Genomic DNA, 20,674 nt, shown 5'->3' on the forward strand with positions numbered 1-20,674 from the left:
TTTTGAAAAGAATAATGGGCAAATGTTGCACAATCCAGGTGTGGAAATCTCTTAGAGACTTACCCAGAAAGACTCACAGCTGGTATCGCTGCCAAGGATACTTCTACAAAGTTATGACTCGGGTGTAAATCCTTATATAAATACATTTGCTAAAAAATCTAGAAACATGTTTTCACTTTGTCATTATGGGGTATTGTGTGTAGATGGGTGAAAAGAAATGTAATCCATTTTGAATTCAGGCTGTAACACAACAAAATGTGGAATAAGTCAAGGGTTATGAATACTTTCTGAAGGCACTGAAGGCCCATTATCTTTTCTACTTACTTTACATCTGGTTTAAGTTTACACTGAAAAGGTTTTTTCAATCCCGAAAATGTTTTGAAATAAATGTACACTGTTTAGACTTCGGTAATCCAAAAAAACGCTTTGGCGGCCCGCCCAAGGATTAAAAATGGCAGAAAAAACCCTGAGAGGTAGGCTGCTCTTGCCGAGCATGCTTTACATAACCAGAAAATACATGTAGGAGTTTACCTGTAGGTTGTTCAGTGGGTCCATCTTCATGACTGGCCCAATGGTGTTGAGAGGCAGGGAAACTTCAATACTCTGGCTGGGCATCAGTGGAGTGTGGATGGGCAGAGGGGTGGTGGGGATCACTCCGAAACTAGACAACATAAATTGCATAACAGGGTCTTAAGTGCTTCAGGTGACTGGAGCTAAATACACTACATGAGAAAAAGTATGGACACCTGCTCGTCGAACATCTCATTCCAAAATCATGGGCATTAATATGGAGCTGGTATATGGAGTTTACTGCTATAACAGCCTCCACTCTTCTGGGAATGCATTCCACAAGATGTTATAATATTGCTGCAAGGACTTGATTCCATTCAGCCACAAAAGCATTAGTGAGGTTGGCACTGATGTTGGGCGATTAGGCTGCAGTCGGCGTTAAGATTCTTCCCAAAGGTGTTCGGTGGGGTTGAAGTCAGGGCACTGTGCAGGCCAGTCAAGTTCCTCCACACCGATCTTAACAAACCATTTCTGTATGGACCTCACTTTGTGCACAGGAGTATTGCCATGTTGAAACAGGAAAGGGCCTTCCCCAAACAGTTGCCACAAAGTTGGAAGCACAGAATGGTCTAGAATGTCATTGTATGCAGTAAAATTAAGATTTCCCTTCACTGGAACTAAGGGGCCTAGCCCGAACCATGATAAACAGCCCCAGACCATTATTCCTCCTTCACCAAACTTTACAGTTTTCACTATGCATTGGGGCAGGTAGCGTTCTCCTGGCATCAGCAAAACCCAGATTCATCCGTGGGACTGCCAGATGGTGAAGCATGATTCATCACTCCAGAGAACGCGTTTCCACTGCTCTAGAGTCCAAAGGCGACGAGCTTTACACACAACTCCAGCCGACACTTGGCATTGTGATACATAGCTGCTCGGCCATGAAAACCCATTTCATCTTGCTCCCTACGAACAGTTCCTTGTGCTGATGTTGCTTCCAGAGCAAGTTTGAAACTCGGTACTGAGTGTTGCAACAGAGGACAGACGATTTACAACGTGCTAGGTGCTTCAGCGGTCCCATTCTGTGAGCTTGTGTGGCCTACCCACTTTCAGTTTTCGATTTCACAATAACAGCACTTGCACTTGACCGGAGCAGCGCTAGCAGGGCAGAAATTTGACGAACTGACTTGTTGGAATGGTAGCATTTTATGACGGTGCCACGTTGACCGTTTCTGAGCTCTTCAGTAAGGCCATTCTACTGCTGAAATAGCTGAATCGACTAATTTGAAGGGGTGTCAACATACTTTTGTATATACGGTGTATACGTCTGCTCTTCACAATTCCTTGTATTCCAGAGTAGTGGTCGCGTTTAGTTATCATACAGTATGCTCCCATACTGTACTAACATAAGGAGCCGAGTGCACATAATATACAGTTGAAGTGGGAAGTTCACATTCACCTTAGCCAAATAAATTTAAACTCAGGTTACCACTTCATTTTAAGAATGTGAAATGTCAGAATAATAGTAGAGATAATTATTTATTTGAGCTTTTATTTCTTTCATAACATTCCCAGTGAGTCAGAAGTTTACATACACTCAATGAGTATTTGGTAGCATTGCCTTTAAATTGTTTAACTTGGGTCAAACGTTTCGGGTAGCCTTCCACAAGCATCCCACAGTAAGTTGGGTGAATTTTGGCCCATTCCTCCTGACAGAGCTGGTGTAACTGAGTCAGGTTTGTAGGCCTCCTTGCTCGCACATGCTTTTTCAGTTCTGCCCACACATTTTCCATAGGATTGAGGTCAGGGCTTTGTGATGGCCACTCCAATACCTTGACTTTGTTGCCCTTAAGCCATTTTGCCACAACTTTGGAAGTATGCTTGGGGTCATTGTCCACTTGGAAGACCCCTTTACGACCAAGCTGTAACTGATGTCTTGAGATGTTGCTTCAATATATCCACATAATTTTCCTTCCTCAAAGAGCAATCTATTTTGTGAAGTGCACCAGTCCCTTCTGCAGCAAAGCACCCCCACAACATGATGCTGCCACTCCCGTGCTTCATGGTTGGGATGATGTTCTTCGGCTTGCAAGCCTCCCCCTTTTTCCTCCAAACATAACGATGGTCATTATGGCCAAACAGTTCTATTTTTGTTTCATCAGACCAGAGGACATCTCTCCAAAAAGTATGATCTTTGTCCCCATGTTCAGTTGCAAACCGTAGTCTGGCTTTTTTATGGTGGTTTTGGAGCAGTGGCTTCTTCCTTGCCGAGCGGCCTTTCAGGTTATGTTGATATAGGACTCGTTTTACTGTGGATATAGATCCTTTTGTACCTGTTTCCTCCAGCATCTTCACAAGGTCCTTTGCTGCTGTTCTGGGATTAATTTGCACTTTTCTCACCAAAGTACGTTCATCTCTAGGAGACAGAACACGTCTCATTCCTGAGCGGTAAACGTCTGCGTGGTCCCATGGTGTTTATACTTGTGTAGTATTGTTTGTACAGATGAACGTGGTACCTTCAGGTGTTTGGAAATTGCTCCCAAGGATGAACCAGACTTGTGGAGGTCTACAACAAAATTTTCTGATGTCTTTTGATTTTCCCATGATGTCAAGCAAAGTCTGAAGGTAGACTCAAATGATGTCAATTAACCTATCAGAAGCTTCTAAAGCCATGACATCATTTCTGGAAAGTTCCAAGCTGTTTAAAGGCACAGTCAACTTAGTGTATGTAAACTTCTGACCCACTGGAATTGTGATACAGTGAATTATAAGTGAAATATTCTGTCTGTGAACAATTGTTGGAAAAATTACTTGTGTCATGCACAAAGTAGATGTCCTAACCGACTTGCCAAAACTATAGTTTGTTAACAATACATTTGTGGAGTGGTTGAAAAACAAGCTTTAATGACTCCAACCTAAGTGTATGTAAACTTCAGGCTTCAACTGTACATACCTTTCCATGTATGCCCTGGGACTAAGACTCACATTTACACTCATTGTACTATTTTTGTGAAGTACATGACAATAAATAGCCATATCCCTTTCACTAAGTGGATAGTTTCTGAGAACTAACCTATTATCTATTAACAATGTGTTTAGTGAATGGCCATGATTATAGTGAATGGAGAGTCGCGATGAGCAACTAAATACAAGGTTGGTGTGAACAAAAGGCAGAGCGAAGTTTTTTACAGTGAGGCCACAGAGGACCTTGAATGCTGGTACAGATGAGATATTGTCTTGCGTCTTTATCCAAGACCCTGAGACACCGTGTCAACCTCTTAGATCGCACCGTGACTAAGGGCACAATAGCAAGAGATGGCATATAGGATTTGATACCAGTCGCACCCTCTCTCACCTGTTCTTGTTGAACTGGATAGCAAAGTCGGTCATGTGCTGCAGGGCCTTGTTGGTGAAGGTCATGTCCATGTACATTTGGCCCTGTCGGCGGGAGAATGTGCCTGAGATCTCTAGCCCTTTAGCTTTCACTGCAGGCAGCCATATCTGGGGGAAGATAGACAGTAAATAAAGAAATATGAACATGCAAACTGCTTCACCAATACCTGGGAGCAGAGAGAGCACACAAGGTCATTTGAAAATGGCAACCTGAGTCATACAGGATTTGCACAACAAGTGCTGAACTACGTGTCTGTGATGTCTAGCCCACTCATTGTATTGAGTCAGACACAAAGGGAGATGGAGAATGGAACCTGTAAATTAAGATGGATACCTTGGACAGGATGCTATGTCCTGCTGCTACATAGCAACACATACCAATCAACAGCGCACATAACACAGCGAGGACTCTGTGAGCCTCTTCTGCATGACTCAACTGTATGATATATCTAAATTAACCATTTTGAACTGGAATCTAGGGTGGAGCCTGTTGATGCCAACATGGACTTAACACACCCCTCCTTCCACCCCTGCCAAACAATGTCATAACTATATTTATACACTGTCCTACATGAAGAGCGACTGAGGCAGGGCTCAAGGTTCTGATTCAGAGGGGTTTGGGTTAAATACGGAAGACACATTTCAGTTGAAGGCATTCAGTTGTACAACTGACTAGGTATCCCCCTTTCCCCTTTCTGTATGCATTTCTCTGCTTGCTAGGTCCTAATGAGTTAGCATTAGCATTCTGATGAGCTTTATTCTCTGCCCTTGCTGGTGCGCTAACTCAGCAATGAAAATCTACTTTATCCCAACATAGTGCTAACATTAACATTAAGCTCTGGATAGCATTAGCATTGAACATCAACATAAGCATCGAGCTGTGGGTACTCACAGACTTTGGGGTGACATAGCCTCCTGTGGTGATGGCCATGCCTGTGGAGAGCTCAAACAGGTCGTTGAGGCCACTGCTGAGCACTGCAGGAGTGGGCGATGGGGCGAATGTGTTGGGAACTGACGAGGGGATAAAGTTCTGTCCCACCTGAGTCACACACACACACATGCACACACAAAAAAAACATACAGGACATCAGCACAACTATGAATCCAGAATGTACCTCCTCGACGGTTCTCTAGCAACCTTCGATGAAGAGACAGGTTCCAAACTCATTTTTGTTGTCAAGTGCTCAGAGTGGGTTTCAAATAACAATGGTGGCATCTTCTAATGATTTATTTTTAAAGACAATGTCATGATCGACAAATGTGATTTTGTACATTCACTAAAGCTGAAATCCTGACACGAGAAATACATTCTCCAATGCTCTGATTTGCAGAGGTCGAAACTAGTTTGTATATCTTCAGTCAGAATTTCGGCTTATGATTTCGCAATTTGAGCAATCGTCCACTGGAATACGTGATCTTTTTTCCCCATCAGTGGCAAGCAAGGTCAAAAGGTGAGGCGTGAGTGTGCGGGAAAAAAATAGCTTGTCCAGCTTTGAACTGTGTGGCAGTTAAGTTTTGACCACAGCTAGAACCTCTAAGAGCATGCAACATGCAGATGGGGCAGGCAGATGGAGAAACGGAAGGGCTCACTTACTGCTGGACTTCCCCCAACACCTCCTCCCAGGTCTCCCCCCAACTACAGGTGAGAGAAGAGAGGACCCATATCCAGCACCCGCATCCAAACAACAGATAGACAGAGAAAGAGAGTTAGAGAGATAGAGGTACTTAGCAATAGCAACCCATCCCCAACCCCCCCAAAAGCAATACAACCCATATACTGCCTAGAAAATGGCAATGGTTATTATGTAGATAGTCAATTTGACACAGTGAAATGGTTACCAGGAAGAAGCGTCAGTCAGTCAGGAGACCAGAAAACCTTGCCAAAACATGAACATTAAGATGGAAGAATAGCTCATTGCGAAATTCATTCGATACACCTATTTGAGAATTCACAAAAAATTATACTATAATAGCTTTATATGTTTTGGGCTCCTTTCATCTCTCCAGTTGAATTTTTACAGGGGTGTAAGGGGAAGATAAAGTAATTAAAGAAATCAAGTCTAGGTCTACACAAAATATTCAAAGACGCATCCTCATCAGAATCTCTAAAAGCATTTTGTCTTTGAGATGCAAAATATCCATCTCAGAGGCTGGATGAAAAAATGTAATTATGTATGTAACGAAAACCATTGTGATATTCAGGACAAAACTTCCTTTGAGACCTGGCACTCTTAGTTAAATGCATTGTGACTGTGAGAAGTGTGACGTCACCTTGACAGACACTTAATGAGACTGGAATAACATAAAACTATTTTATAGCCTAAGACCCAGCAAGGCACAAATCACATGCTCGTATTTGGCTGTTAAAAGGCAGATAGAAAAGCATTGGCACAAGCAACGTTAGAAGCAATGTTCCAGACATCTTGAGGATATTTGACCTTGGGGAATTTAAATGTATGAAATTATTTAACTTTCAAACATACAGTGCCTTCAGAAGGTATTCATACCCGTATTCCACATTGTGTTCTCTCAACCATCTACACACAATACCCCACAAAAACAAAGTGAAAACATGTTAAGACCTTTTTGCTAATCTATTGAAAATTTAAAACAGAAATATCTAATTTACGTAAGCATTCACACCCCTGAGTCAAAACATGTTAGAATCACCTTTGGCAGCGATTACAGCTGTGAGTCTTTCTGGATAAGTCTCTAAGAGCTACGCACACTTGGATTGTACAATATTTGCCCATTATTCTTTTTTAAATTCTTCAAGTTCTGTCAAGTTGTTTGTTGATCATTACGAGACCGTCATTTTCAAATCTTGCCATAGATTTTCAGGACGATTTAAGTCAAAACTGTAACTAGGCCTCTCAGAAACTTTCAATGTCGTCTTGGTAAGCAACTCCAGTGTATATTTGGCCTTGTGATTTAGGTTAAGGTCCTGCTGATAGGTGAATGTATCGCACAGGGTAGAGAGATAAGGTACTGTTAATGTTACATTATTATACACTATTATTGCACACAGAGTCCATGCAACTTATTATGTGACTTGGTAAACACATTTTTACTCCTGAACTTATTTAGCCTTGTCATAACAAAGGGGTTGAATACTTACTGACTCAAGACATGTCAGCCTTTCATTTGAAATTAATTTGTAATTTAAAAAATTCAAACATAATACCACTTTGACATTATGGGCTATTGTGTGTAGGACGGTGACAAAAAAAATATATACATTTAATACATTTTTATTCATAATCTAAAACAACAAAATGTGGAAAAAGTCAAGAGGTTTGAATACTTTCTGAAGGCACTGTATATCCATCATTGTAATGAAGTGTAATCAATTAGCTGTCTTTTAATGTTAGAACCCAACATTTATTTTTCCTTTATTTAAAACTAGGCAAGTCATTTAAGAACAAATTCTTATTTACAATGACGGCCTACCCCGGCCAAACCCGGACGACCCTGGGCCAATTGTGCGCTGCCCTATGGGACCCCCAATCACGGCCGGATGTGATTCAGTCTGGATTCGAACAAGGGACTGTAGTGACGCCTCTTGCAGAAGCAGTGCCTTAGACCGCTGTGCCACTCGTGTACCACAGGTCAATAATGCTTAGGTTTGACAAACTTTGATAGAACTGTTTGATAGTGTTTACCACAAGATATTCCTAGTTTTGCGAGCTTGCACAAAAGTGCATTTTGTTCAGCCCTCACATAACGAATTGGTTTATTTTGAAGGTGAACCACTCAGAACAAAATGGCTGAATGCTGTGGCAGTGTTATGTTAAGAGACCGCTGGGAGTCTTTGCCAACTACGCCAAATTAACCCTTACTTCCACACATGCGAAGGGGAACTGGCAGACTAGTCAATATTGTCTCACTTCACCCTCACACTGAATTTTTTCTTCTTCTAGCATATGCATATTCTTGATATTTACACAGGGTTGAAGTACCAGCTTTTGACCAGCGGCAAGAGATGCAAGTCACAAAGTTGGAGAAGTCTTAATGTGGGAGGGAAGTGTCTGGAAATACTGCCAAAGTTTTATACTGACGATACAAGGGCCTTTTAGGAATGTAAAATATAAACAGGACAGCTCATTTACATACTGCTGGAGAGGGAAGTTTCAGGCTCGTCAATAATAAAACCTTAATGAGGCAGTTAACGGTCACATTATATTTTTATTGGGAGACGGACGTAGAGTCCTTTGCAATTTCAGCGGGTGTTCAAAAATCCATCCATATAGATGAGTGAATGACTATGACCAATGAGAAATTAAGTCGATGAAAAGCCTGACCCAATATGTCATTCAGTTTTAGAGGGGTCTGCTATTGGCAGGTTTAAGAGAAGAACCCAGTATATATGCATTGAAAAATGGCTAGCACACAGAGCTTTGACAGCTTGTCAGGTTAACTTGGCTCGGCCTCCTCATCTAGAAGGTCAGCTTTAATATTCAGTTTTGGGGCGCTGACTCAGCCCTTTCTATTGCATTAATCATTCCCAGATTTTGCCCTTCTGATGACAGCAGGTCATTGTCTATCTGGTCTGGCGATGCAGCCTCAAACCTCTAGCAACACTGTCTCTCTGCAGGGTGTCTGGGAGCATGTTCCAAGGTATTCTAGTTCTATGTGATTCTATTTCTATGGGCATTGGGCAAGTACCCTTAAAAGGCAGGGTCCTTTACCTGGCATAATCTCAACCCTTGCTTTGATGGTGTGAATTGAGAGGTTTACACTTCATTAACACTGTTAAGACAGTGGACAAAGGCAATGTCCTGTGAAGTGGCTTATATGTTAAATCTACTGGCAGAGATCCTTTTACAGTGGCCCAGAAAGCTGTAATACGGATTGACATGAGGATGAGCAGGCTAGTTATCTGGTGCATTACACTGAAAATTGTACACCATCTCTTTAAAAATGTGAAGTTTATGCCTCCCGGGTGGCGCAGTGGTTAAGGGCGCTGTACTGCAGCGCCAGCTGTGCCATCAGAGTCCCTGGGTTCGCCCCCAGGCTCTGTCGTAACCGGCCGCGACCGGGAGGTCCATGGGGCGACGCACAATTGGCCTAGCGTCGCCCGGGTTAGGGAGGGCTTGGTCGGTAGGGGTGTCCTTGTCTCATCGCGCACCAGCGACTCCTGTGGCGGGCTGGGCGCAGTGTACGCTAACCAAGGTGGCCAGGTGCACGGTGTTTCCTCCGGCGCATTGGTGCGGCTGGCTTCCGGGTTGGATGTGCGCTGTGTTAAGAAGCAGTGCGGCTTGGTTGGGTTGTGTATCGGAGGACGCATGACTTTCAACCTTCGTCTCTCCCGAGCCCGTACGGGAGTTGTAGCAATGAGACAAGATAGTAGCTACTACAACAATTGGATACCACGAAATTGGGGAGAAAAAGGGGTAAAAAATAAATTATAATAATAAATAAATAAAAAATGTGAAGTTTATTGTCATTCATTGCTATGCTATCTATGATCATTGATCTCCCGAAGAAGCTATTATTTCCTTTATCTGCCCTCAAATGTTTGGATAGCTAGCTAGCCAATGAGGTAACATGACCGAACAAATGTAAACAAATGGTTAATGACTCGCAAGCAGTTGCTGTGGTGGAAAAAGTACCCAATTGTCATACTTGAGTAAAAGTAAAGATACCTTAAAAGAAAATTACTCAAGTAAAAGTCACTCAGTAAAATACTACTTGAGTAAAAGTCTAAAAGTATTTGGTTTTAAATGTACTTAAGTATCAAAAGTAAAAGTATAAATAATTTCAAATTCCTTATATTAAGCAAACCAGATGGCACAATTTTCTAGATTGTTAAATTAACGGGTAGCCAGGGGCACACTTCAACACTCAGACGTTAATTACACACGAAGCATTTGTGTTTCGTGAGTCTGCCAGATCAGAGGCAGTAGGGAAGACCGGGGATGTTCTCTTGATAAGTGCGTGAATTAGACAGCGAAGCATTGAAAATGTAAGTAGTACTTTTGGGTGTCAGGGAAAATGTAAGGAGTAAAAAGTACATTATTTTGTTTAGGAATGTAGTGGAGTATAAGTAAAAGTTGTAAAAAATATAAATAGTAAAGTACAGATACGCCAAAAAACTACTTAAGTAGTACTTTCAAGTACTTTTACTTAAGTACTTAACACCACTGAGCAGTTTTAAAACTGCCCACGACATGATTTATGAATGTAAAATGTGGTCCGGTGATCCCCTATAGGAAGATACAAATGTTGCGGCGGTAATATGGGTCAGATCTGTTGACTTGGTTGCGCTAGAAGCAAGCCGCTATTGACTCACCTTTTTCTCTAGGGCAATCAGAAGCCTTTTCATTAGAACAATTATCTGCTCCCAAAATAAAACTACTGGTCGCAAAATAAATACCAAATTGGTCATACTTTTAGAGCCCTTCAAGGGTCCAAGTAGAAATATCTAAAGCCATGATGACTCCAACGAGGGCAGCCTTCCATTCCCCAGAAGGGCCCAGCAGTGGGATCCTAAAATCCAATTACTTCAGAATATCGGAATCTTACTCACTCTCCCAGTTTCTGAAGGTGGATGACAACCGGGTAGTAAATACACAGAGGAAACGATTAGAATCGAAATGAAAGACTAAAAAGTAGCTTCCTCATCAATCTACACACAATACCCCATAATGACAAAGCGGAAATAGGTTTTTATGTTTGCAAATGAGTTAAAAATAAAAAACTTAAATACCTTATTTACACAAGTATTCAGACCCTTTGCTATGAGACTCAATTGAGCTCAGGTGCTTCCTGTTTCCATTGATCATCGTTGAGATGTTTCTACAACTTGATTGGAGTCCACCTGTGGTAAATTCAATTGATTGGACATGACTTGGAAAGGCACACACCTGTCTATATAAGATCCCACTGCTGACAGTGCATGTCAGAGCAAAAACCAAGCCATGAGGTCTAAGGAATTGTCCGTAGAGCTCCGAGACAGGATTGTGTCGAGGCACAGATCTGGGGAAGGATACCAAAAAATGTCTGCAGCATTGAAGGTCCCCAAGAACACAGTGGCCTCCATCATTCTTAAATGGAAGAAGTTTGGAACTACCAAGACTCTTCCTAGAGCTGGCCGCCCGGCCAAACTGAACAATCGGGGGAGAGGTCAGGGAGGTGACCAAGAACCCGATGGTCACCGACAGAGCTCTAGAGTTCCTCTGTGAAGATGTGAGAACGTTCCAAGACAACCATCTCTACAACACGCCACTAATCAGGCCTTTATGGTAGAGTTGCCAGACGGAAGCCACTCCTCAGTAAAAGGCACTTAAAGAAATGTCAGACCATGAGCAACAAGATTCTCTGGTGTGATGAAACTGAGTTGAAATGAAAGACTACTAATTTTACATTGCAATATAATTTCTGGAGGAGTATTTCCACATAATCTCTTGCTGTAGATTTAAAAATGTTATATTTTGAGGAACAAGCCCAGAGGAGAATTCAGTGCAGACTGTAAACAGACTCAAATGGCATATTCAATTATCATCAAAAGGCTATAACAACGTTAAATCTTGATTGCCCAACATTAAGCTTAGGTCTGCTTTTAATTTTAATTTGACTAATATATAGCAAATAAAACTACCATTGCTCTCTGTGTTCAATCTGGAGGAGCCACAATATCAGTAGTATTTGAACCCAGACTGCGATAAGGTCAGGGTACGCTTAGAATTTATCAGTGCTAAACTGTAACTTCCGACTGAGGGCTGTTTCAGCTCACGGCTCTTTGCCTTTCATTAAAACCCATATCGATTCCATTAAATTGGTCGAATGTGCTTAGAGTAAGTAGGCTTGCAGAATGGCTGATCATAATTGGTAAGAAAGTAGCTTTCACTCCCCACTGTAATTACTCAGCAGATCTGTTTAAACATTCTGTGTAGCAGCACAACGGTAAGATGCCCTCGATTGGACTCTCCGACTTGGATTGGAGTCACTGTAGTTTTAATGACCGCCCAATTAAGATTTGATTAAAGCATTTTATAATCTGGGAGGGACAACCAAAAGGGACGAGGAGCACATCGAGATAATCGTAATAACACTTATCACAACGAGGCCACGCTCTACACGGCCGACAAGACACGACCCCTAATTCGCTACGCTGAACTTCCCGCCCCAACTACAGTTGCCCTGGCCTGGAGAATACCAATTGACAAATGTGCTGTTCATTGGAAAAAGCTATGGAATGAGGTGGTGTATCTAGGGCAATATGATTTCTCATGGTTGAGCTTACACTTAATTTGAACTCAGTCGAAGGTGTAGTCTCTTGAAAATGTTACCTAACAAATTAAATTAAATTAACATCTGGGGCAGGGACTTCCCAACTCAGTGCCAATCACTCCTTTCTGAACCCTCCCTGTCCTGTGGCATAGTGTCTGGACTAGTAGGGTAGTGGAACGGTAAACAGCAGCAGGCATGTACTGGACCCAGTTAGCCCCTGGTGCTCTCCTCTCCCATCTCAGAGGCTAAGCAGAAAGGATATAGTGGTAAGAATCAAAGATTATTATTATTGGTTGATAACTATACGATAGTCTGCCCCTCAAGTCTTCACTTCACTAAAGCAGAGCAGAACATTTAATTATAGGCTAAGGTGGGTTGGATGAACTAATAGATGAAGTGCTTCCATACAAGCTCTCCATTTACTTGAAGATGTAGTCCATTTACTCTGTGACTTAATATTATTAACCACATATGGTGGTTACAACACTTCAAGCTACAACACTCTCAGTAGAGTAGAACAACAGCTGTGGCTGTCCCTTCAGGCTAGAGTTCAGAACACAATCCCCAGCTAATACAGCGCATTCGGAAAGTCTTCAGACCACTTCCCTTGTTCCACATTTTGTTACGGTACAGCCTTATTCTAAAATGGATTGAATTAATTTTTCCTCATCAATCTACACACAATAACACCATAATGACAAAGTGGAAATAGGGTTTTATGTTTGCAAATGCGTTAAAAATAAAAAACAGAAATACCTTATTTACACAAGTATTCAGACCCTTTACTATGAGACTCAATTGAGCTCAGGTGCATCCTGGATCAAATTCAACTTCATTGGAGTCCACCTGTGGACAATTGATGGACTTGGAAAGGCACACAGCTGTCTATATAAAGTCTCACAGTTGACAGTGCATGTCAGAGCATAAACCAATCCATGAGGTCAAAGGAATTGTCCGTAGAGCTCCGAGACAGGATTGTGTCGAGGCACAGATCTGGGGAAGGACACCAAAAAATGTCTGCAGCATTGAAGGTCCCCAAGAACACAGTGGCCTCCATCATTCTTAAATGGAAGAAGTTTGGAACCACCAAGACTTCCTAGTGCTGGCCGCCCGGCCAAACTGAGCAATCGGGGGAGAAGGGCCTTGGTCAGGGAGGTGACCAAGAACCCAATGGTCACCCTGACAGAGCTCCAGAGTTCCTCTGTGAAGATGTGAGAACGTTCCAAGACAACCATCTCTACAACACGCCACTAATCAGGCCTTTATGGTAGAGTGGCCAGACGGAAGCCACTCCTCAGTAAAAGGCACATGACAGCCCGATTGGATTTTGCCAAAAGGCACTTAAAGGAATTTCAGACCATGAGAAACATGATTCTCTGGTGTGATGAAACCAAGATTGAACTCTTTGGCCTGAATGCCAAGCGTCACGTCTGGAGGAGACATGGCACCATCCCTACTGTGAAGCACTGTGGTGGCAGCATCATGCTGTGGGGATGTTTATCAACAGCAGGGACTGGGAGACTAGTCAGGATTGAGAATGAAAACCTGCTCCAGAGCGATCAGACTGGGGCAAAGGTTCACCTTCCAACAGGACAACAACCCTAAGCACACAGCCAAGACAACTCAGGAGCGGCTTCGGGACAAGTATCTGAATGTCCTTGAGTGGCCCAGCCAGGGCCCGGACTTGAACCTGATAGAAAATCTCTGGAAAGACCTGAAAATAGCTGTGCAGACACGCTCCCCATCCAACCTGACAGAGCTTAAAATTATCTGCAGAGAATGGGAGAACCTTCCCAAATACAGGTGTGCCAAGCTTGTAGCGTCATACCCAAGAAGACTGGCAGTGATTTCAAAGGTACTTCAACAAAGTACTAAGTAAAGGGTCTGCATACTTATGGAAATGTGATGTTTCCATTTTTCATTTTAAGACATTTGCAAAAATGTCTAAAAATCTGTTTTTGCTTTGCTATTACTGGGTATTGTGTGCAGATTGAGGGGGAAAAAATTATTTAATCCATTTTACAATAGGGCTGTAATGTAACAAAATGTGGAAAAAGTCAAGGGGTCTGAATACTTTCCAAATGCACTGTATCATTAAAAAGTTGTTATTACTCAGTCAAGAGGAGAAAGTCTCCCTAAAACATAAGATAAATACAGTGGGGCAAAAAAGTATTTAGTCAGCCACCAATTGTGCAAGTTCTCCCACTTAAAAAGATGAGAGAGGCCTGTAATTGTGGGGCCATGTATCGTCATCTTTTTAAGTGGGAGAACTTGCACAATTGGTGGCTGACTAAATACTGTTTTGCCCCACTGTAAATAGAGCTTCCCAAAAAGCTGCTGCTCATTTCACGTGCTAAGCACGGGCTATAATGGTTATCCAGATGAGCAGCCACAAAACAACACGACCTATGAGCAAATGAGCCTTCATTATCACATTGTTACAATAGAGATTCAAATGTGCTGTGTATAGCTAGCTAACTAGGACGTTTTAGATGCAAAACTGAAATGTTAATTAGTATGCACCGCCTTGTCAAACAAAACAACTCATCTGCATGAAGACCAAAACAAATCTTGACAGTGCAATAATATTAGCAGCATACAACCTGATAAGACGCTATCACTATCCACCGTCCACCATTAGGACCAAACTTTGGGGTCCTGTGTGTGTGCCAGAGCCACCATGGCGTGCCAAGCCTCCGCCTCGTGTCTCTTCTGTATTGAGATGTCAGAGTGAAGCCACATCGTGACATCCCTGGCCTGCATGCCTCTCTGTACTAGTGTCTGGCAGATCAGTCAGGGACAGCGAGGCAGGCTTCTCACTGACAGACAGAGTGTCTCTCTGTTGCTGCTGCCCAGCATACATCACCCTTGATGTGTCAGCCAGAATGTGCGTACACTATTTGAACTGTTGATGCATACAGGGAAAAAAAGTATTTGATCCCATGCTGATTTTGTACGTTTGACCGCTGACAAAGAAATGATCAGTCTATAATTGTAATGGTAGGTTTATTTGAACAGTGAGATTGAATAACAACAAAAAAATCCAGAAAAACATGTCAAAAACATTATAAATTGATTTGCATTTTAAATGAGGGAAATAAGTATTTGACCCCTCTGCAAAACATGACTTAGTACTTGGTGGCAAAACCCTTGTTGGCAATCACAGAGGTCAGACGTTTCTTGTAGTTGGCCACCAGGTTTGCACACATCTCAGGAGGGATTTGGTCCCACTCCTCTTTGCAGATCTTCTTCAAGTCATTAAGGTTTCGAGGCTGACGTTTGGCAACTCGAACATTCAGCTCCCTCTAAATATTTTCTATGGGATTAAGGTCTGGAGACTGGCTAGGCCACTCCAGGACTTTAATGTGCTTCTTCTTGAGCCACTTTGTTGCCTTGGCTGTGTGTTTTGGGTCATTCTCATGCTGGAATACCCATCCACGACCCATTTTCAAAGCCCTGGCTGAGGGAAGGAGGTTCTCACCCAAGATTTGACGGTACATGGCCCCGTCCATCGTCCCTTTGATGCGGTGAAGTTGTCCTGTCCCCTTAGCAGAAAAACACCCCAAAAGCATGATGTTTCCACCTTGTTTGACGGTGGGGATGGGGTTCTTGGGGTTATAGGCACATTCCTCCTCCTCCAAACACGGCGAGTTTAGTTGATGCCAAAGAGCTCCATTTTGGTCTCATCTGACCACAACACTTTCACCCAGTTGTCCTCTGAATCATTCAGATGTTCATTGGCAAACTTCAGACGGGCATGTATATGTGCTTTCTTGAGCAGGGGGACCTTGCGGGCGCTGCATGATTTCAGTACTTCACGGCGTAGTGTGTTCCCAATTGTTTTCTTGGTGACTATGGTCCCAGCTGCCTTGAGATCATTGACAAGATCCTATCGTGTAGTTCTGGGCTGATTCCTCACCGTTCTCATGATCATTGCAACTCCACGAGGTGAGATCTTGCATGGAGCCCCAGGCAGAGGGAGATTGACAGTTCTTTTGTGTTTCTTCCATTTGCGAATAATCGCACCAACTGTTGTCACCTTCTCACCAAGCTGCTTGGCGATGGTCTTGTAGCCCATTCCAGCCTTGTGTAGGTCTACAATCTTGTCCCTGACATCCTTGGAGAACTCTTTGGTCTTGGCCATGGTGGAGAGTTTGGAATCTGATTGATTGATTGCTTCTGTGGACAGGTGTCTTTTATACAGGTAACAAGCTGAGATTAGGAGCACTCCCTTTAAGTGTACTCCTAATTTCAGCTTGTTACCTTTATAAAAGACACCTGGGAGCCAGAAATCTTTCTGATTGAGAGGAGGTCAAATATTTATTTCCCTCATTAAAATGCAAATCAATTTATAACATTTTGAACATGTGTTTTTCTGGATTTTTTTGTGGTTATTCTGTCTCTCACTGTTCAAATAAACCTACCATTAAAATGATAGACTGATCATTTCTTTGTCAGTGGGCAAACGTACAAAATCAACAAGGGATCAAATAATTGTTTCCCTCACTGTATGTTTAATGTGGATATGATGATAACATAACTATCCTGATAATGTAATAAACTCAACTTCCAAATTTAGCAGATACTTTGTCAAAAAGCTAATCAGAGTTCCCTTGCACCATACATGAAGATACTAAATCAGTCATACAGTGCTGTGAAAACATATTTACCCTCTTTCTAATTTCTTCTACTTTTGCATATTTTTTATACTGAATGTTATCAGATCTTCAACTAAAACCTAATATTAGATAAAGGGAACCTGAGTATACATACAGTTCAAGTCGGAAGTTTACATACAATTAGGTTGGAGTCATTACACTCATTTTTCAACCACTCCACAAATGTATTGTGAACAAACTATAGTTTTGGCAAGTCGGTTAGGACATCTACTTTGTGGCATGACAAGTCATTTTTCCAACAATTGTTTACAGACAGATTATTTCACTTATAATTCACTGTATCACAATTCCAGTGGGTCAGAAGATTACATACACTAAGCTGACTGTGCCTTTAAACAAAGGAAGTCAGCCAAGACCTCAGAAAATAATTTGTAGACCTCCACATGTCTGGTTCATCCTTTGGAGCAATTTCCAAACACCTGAAGGTACCACGTTCATCTGTACAAACAATACTACGCAGGTATAAATACCATGGGACCACAGAGCCGTCATACCGCTCATGAATGAGACGCGTTCTGTCTCCTAGAGATGAACATACTTTGGTGCGAAAAGTGCAAATCAATCCCAGAACAACAGCAAAGGACCTTGTGAAGACGCTGGAGGAAACAGGTACAAAAGTATCTATATCCACAGTAATACGAGACCTATATCGATATAACCTGAAAGGCCGCTCAACAAGGAATAAGACACTGCTCCAAATCCACCAAAAAAAGCCAGACTACGGTTTGCAACTGCACATGGGGACAAAGATCGTACTTTTTGGAGAAATGTCCTCTGGTCTGATGAAACAAAAATAGAACCGTTTGACCATAATGACCATCAATATGTTTGGAGGGAAAAGGGGGAGGCTTGCAAGCTGAAGAACATCATCCCAACCATGAAGCACGGGGGTGGCAGCATCATGTTGGGGGGGTGCTTTGCTGCAGGAGGGACTGGTGAACTTCACAAAAGAGATTGCATCATGAGGAAGAGAAATTATGTGGATATATTGAAGCAACGTCAAGACATCAGGAAGTTACAGCTTGGTTGCAAATGGGTCTTCCAAATGGAACATGACCCCAAACAAAATGGCTTAAGGACAATAAAGTTAAGATATTGAAGTGGCCATTACAAAGCCCTGACCTCAATCCTATGGAAAATGTGTGGGCAGAACTGAAAAAGCTTGTGCGAGAAAGGAGGTCTAAAAACCTAACTCAGTTACACCAGCTCTGTCAGGAGGAATGGGCCAAAATTCACCCAACTAATTGTGGGAAGGTTGTGGAAGGCTACCTGAAACATTTAACCCAAGTTAAACAATTTAAAGGCTATGCTAACAAATATTAATTGAGTGTATGTAAACTTCTGACCCACTGGGAATGTGATGAAAGAAATAAAAGCTGAAATAAATCATTCTCTCCACTATTATTCTGTGGTGATCCTAACTGAGAGGGAATTTGTGAAAAACTGAGTTTAAATGTATTTGGCTAAGGTATATGTAAACTTACGACTTCAACTGTAACAACAACTACACACTTATTTCATAAACAAAGTTATGCAACACCCAATGCCCCTGTGTGAAAAGGTCCACCCCCTTACACTTCTGTAGAATTCTACAGGAGAATGTCAGGCCATCCGTCTGTGAGCTGAAGCGCAGCTGGGTCATGCAGCAAGACAATGATCCAAAACACACAATCAAGTTTATTTAAGAGGTCGACCGACTAATCGGATTGGCCGATTAATTAGGGCCGATTTCAAGTTTTCATAACAATCGGAAATCGGTATTATTGGACACCGATTTGGCCGATTATTATATATATTTTTTTACACCTTTATTTAACTAGGCAAGTCAGTTAAGAACACATTCTTATTTTCAATGACAGCCTTGTTCAGGGGCAGAACAACAGATTTTTACCTTGTCAGCTCGGGGATTCAATCTTGCAACCTTACGGTTAACTAGTCCAACGCTCTAACCACCTGCCTCTCATTGCACCCCACGAGGAGCATGCCTGTTACGCGAATGCAGTAAGAAGCCAAGGTAAGTTGCTAGCTAGCATTAAACTTATCTTATAAAAAACAATCAATCATAATCACTAGTTATAACTACACATGGTTGATGATATTACTAGTTTATCTAGCATGTCCTTCGTTGCATATAATCGATGCGGTGCGCATTCGCGAAAAAGGAATGGTGTTGCTCCAACGTGTACCTAACCCTAAACATCAATGCCTTTCTTAAAATCAATACACAAGTATATATTTTTAAACCTGCATATTTAGTTAATATTGCCTGCTAACATTAATTTCTTTTAACTAGGGAAAATGTGTCACTTCTCTTGCAACAGAGTCAGGGTATTATATGCAGCAGTTTGGGCCGCCTGGCTCGTTGCAAACTAATTTGCTAGAATTTTACATAATTATAACATAACATTTAAGGTTGTGCAATGTAACAGAAATATTTAGACTTCGATAAAATACGGAACGGTTCCATATTTCACTGAAAGAATAAACATTTTGATTTCGAGATAATAGTTTCCGGATTCTACCATATTAATGACCTAAGGCTCATATTTCTGTGTGTTATGTTATAATTAAGTCTATGATTTGATAGAGCAGTCTGACTGAGCGATGGTAGGCACCAGCAGACTCGTGAGCATTCATTCAAACAGCACTTTCGTGCATTTTGCCAGCAGCTCTTTGCAATGCTTCAAGCATTGCGCTGTTCATGACTTCAAGCCTATCAACTCCCGAGATTAGGCTGCTGTAACCGATGTGAAATGGCTAGCTAGTTAGCAGGGTGCGCGCTAATAGCCTTTCAAATGTCACTCGCTCTGAGACTTGGAGTAGTTGTTCCCCGTGCTGTGCAAGGGCCACGGCTTTTGTGGAGCGATGGGTAACGATGCCTCAAGGGCGGCTGTTGTCGATGTGTTCCTGGTTCGATCCCAGGTAGGAGCGAGGAGAGAGACGGAAGCTATACTGTTACACTGGCAATACTAAAGTGCCTATAAGAACATCCAATACTCAAAGGTATATGAAATACAAATCGTATAGAGAGAAATAGTCCTATAATTCCTATAATAACTACAACCTAAAACTTCTTACCTGGGAATATTGAAGACTCATGTTAAAAGGAACCTCCAGCTTTCATATGTTCTTATGTTCTGAGCAAGGAAATTAAACGTTAGCTTTCTTACCTGGCACATATTGCACTTGAACATGTTTCATTATTTATTTGATGCTAAATTGATTTTATTGATGTATTATATTAAGTTAAAATAAGTGTTCATTCAGTATTGTTGTAATTGTCATTATTACAAATAAAAATAAACATTTAAAACCGTCCCGATTAATCGGTATTGCCTTTTTTTGGTCCTTCAATAATTGGTATTGGCGTTGAAAAATCATAATCGGTCGACCTCTAGTTTACATATACATTGGAAGTTTTGGAATGGCCTAGTCGAAGTCCAGACCTAATCCAAATTGAGATGTTGTGGCAGGATGTGAGAAGAGCAGTTCCTGCTTGAAAACCCACAAATGTCGCTGAGTTGAAGCAGTTCTGCATACAAAAGTGGGCCAAAATTACTCCACAGTGATGTGAGAGACTGATCAACAACTACAGGATGTGTTGGTTGCAGTCATTGCAGCTAAAAAGGTGGCACAACCAGTTATTGAGCGTAAGGGGGCAATTACTTTTCCACACAGGTGAATTATGTGTTGCATAATATTGTTAATTAAATAAAATAAGTATAAATGTTTTCGTTATTAGTAAACTCAGGTTCCCTTAATCTAATATTAGGTTTTGGTTGAAGATCTGATAACATTCAGTATCAAAATTATGCAAAATAGAGAAAATCAAAAATTGGAGAAACACTTTTTCATGGCAC

General features: G+C 41.8%; 1 protein-coding gene across 2 annotated transcripts in view; it reads right to left on the bottom strand.

Annotated features, from left to right (window-relative positions):
• LOC139423163 (AP-2 complex subunit beta) overlaps positions 1-20,674 on the bottom strand; it is a 62,260-nt gene that overhangs the window by 20,621 nt on the left and 20,965 nt on the right. The window contains exons 15-18 of one of the 2 annotated variants that reach the window (XM_071174868.1): positions 5,498-5,539; positions 4,796-4,942; positions 3,866-4,011; positions 532-661 (exon numbers count right to left, since the gene is read on the bottom strand). In XM_071174868.1, coding sequence (XP_071030969.1) covers positions 532-661; positions 3,866-4,011; positions 4,796-4,942; positions 5,498-5,539 — 465 coding nt within the window. The remainder of the gene's footprint in view (positions 1-531; positions 662-3,865; positions 4,012-4,795; positions 4,943-5,497; positions 5,540-20,674) is intronic. The other variant, XM_071174869.1, reaches the window with a different exon arrangement.

Source organism: Oncorhynchus clarkii, chromosome 12 (genome assembly GCF_045791955.1).
Source record: "Oncorhynchus clarkii lewisi isolate Uvic-CL-2024 chromosome 12, UVic_Ocla_1.0, whole genome shotgun sequence".
NCBI lineage: Eukaryota > Metazoa > Chordata > Actinopteri > Salmoniformes > Salmonidae > Oncorhynchus > Oncorhynchus clarkii.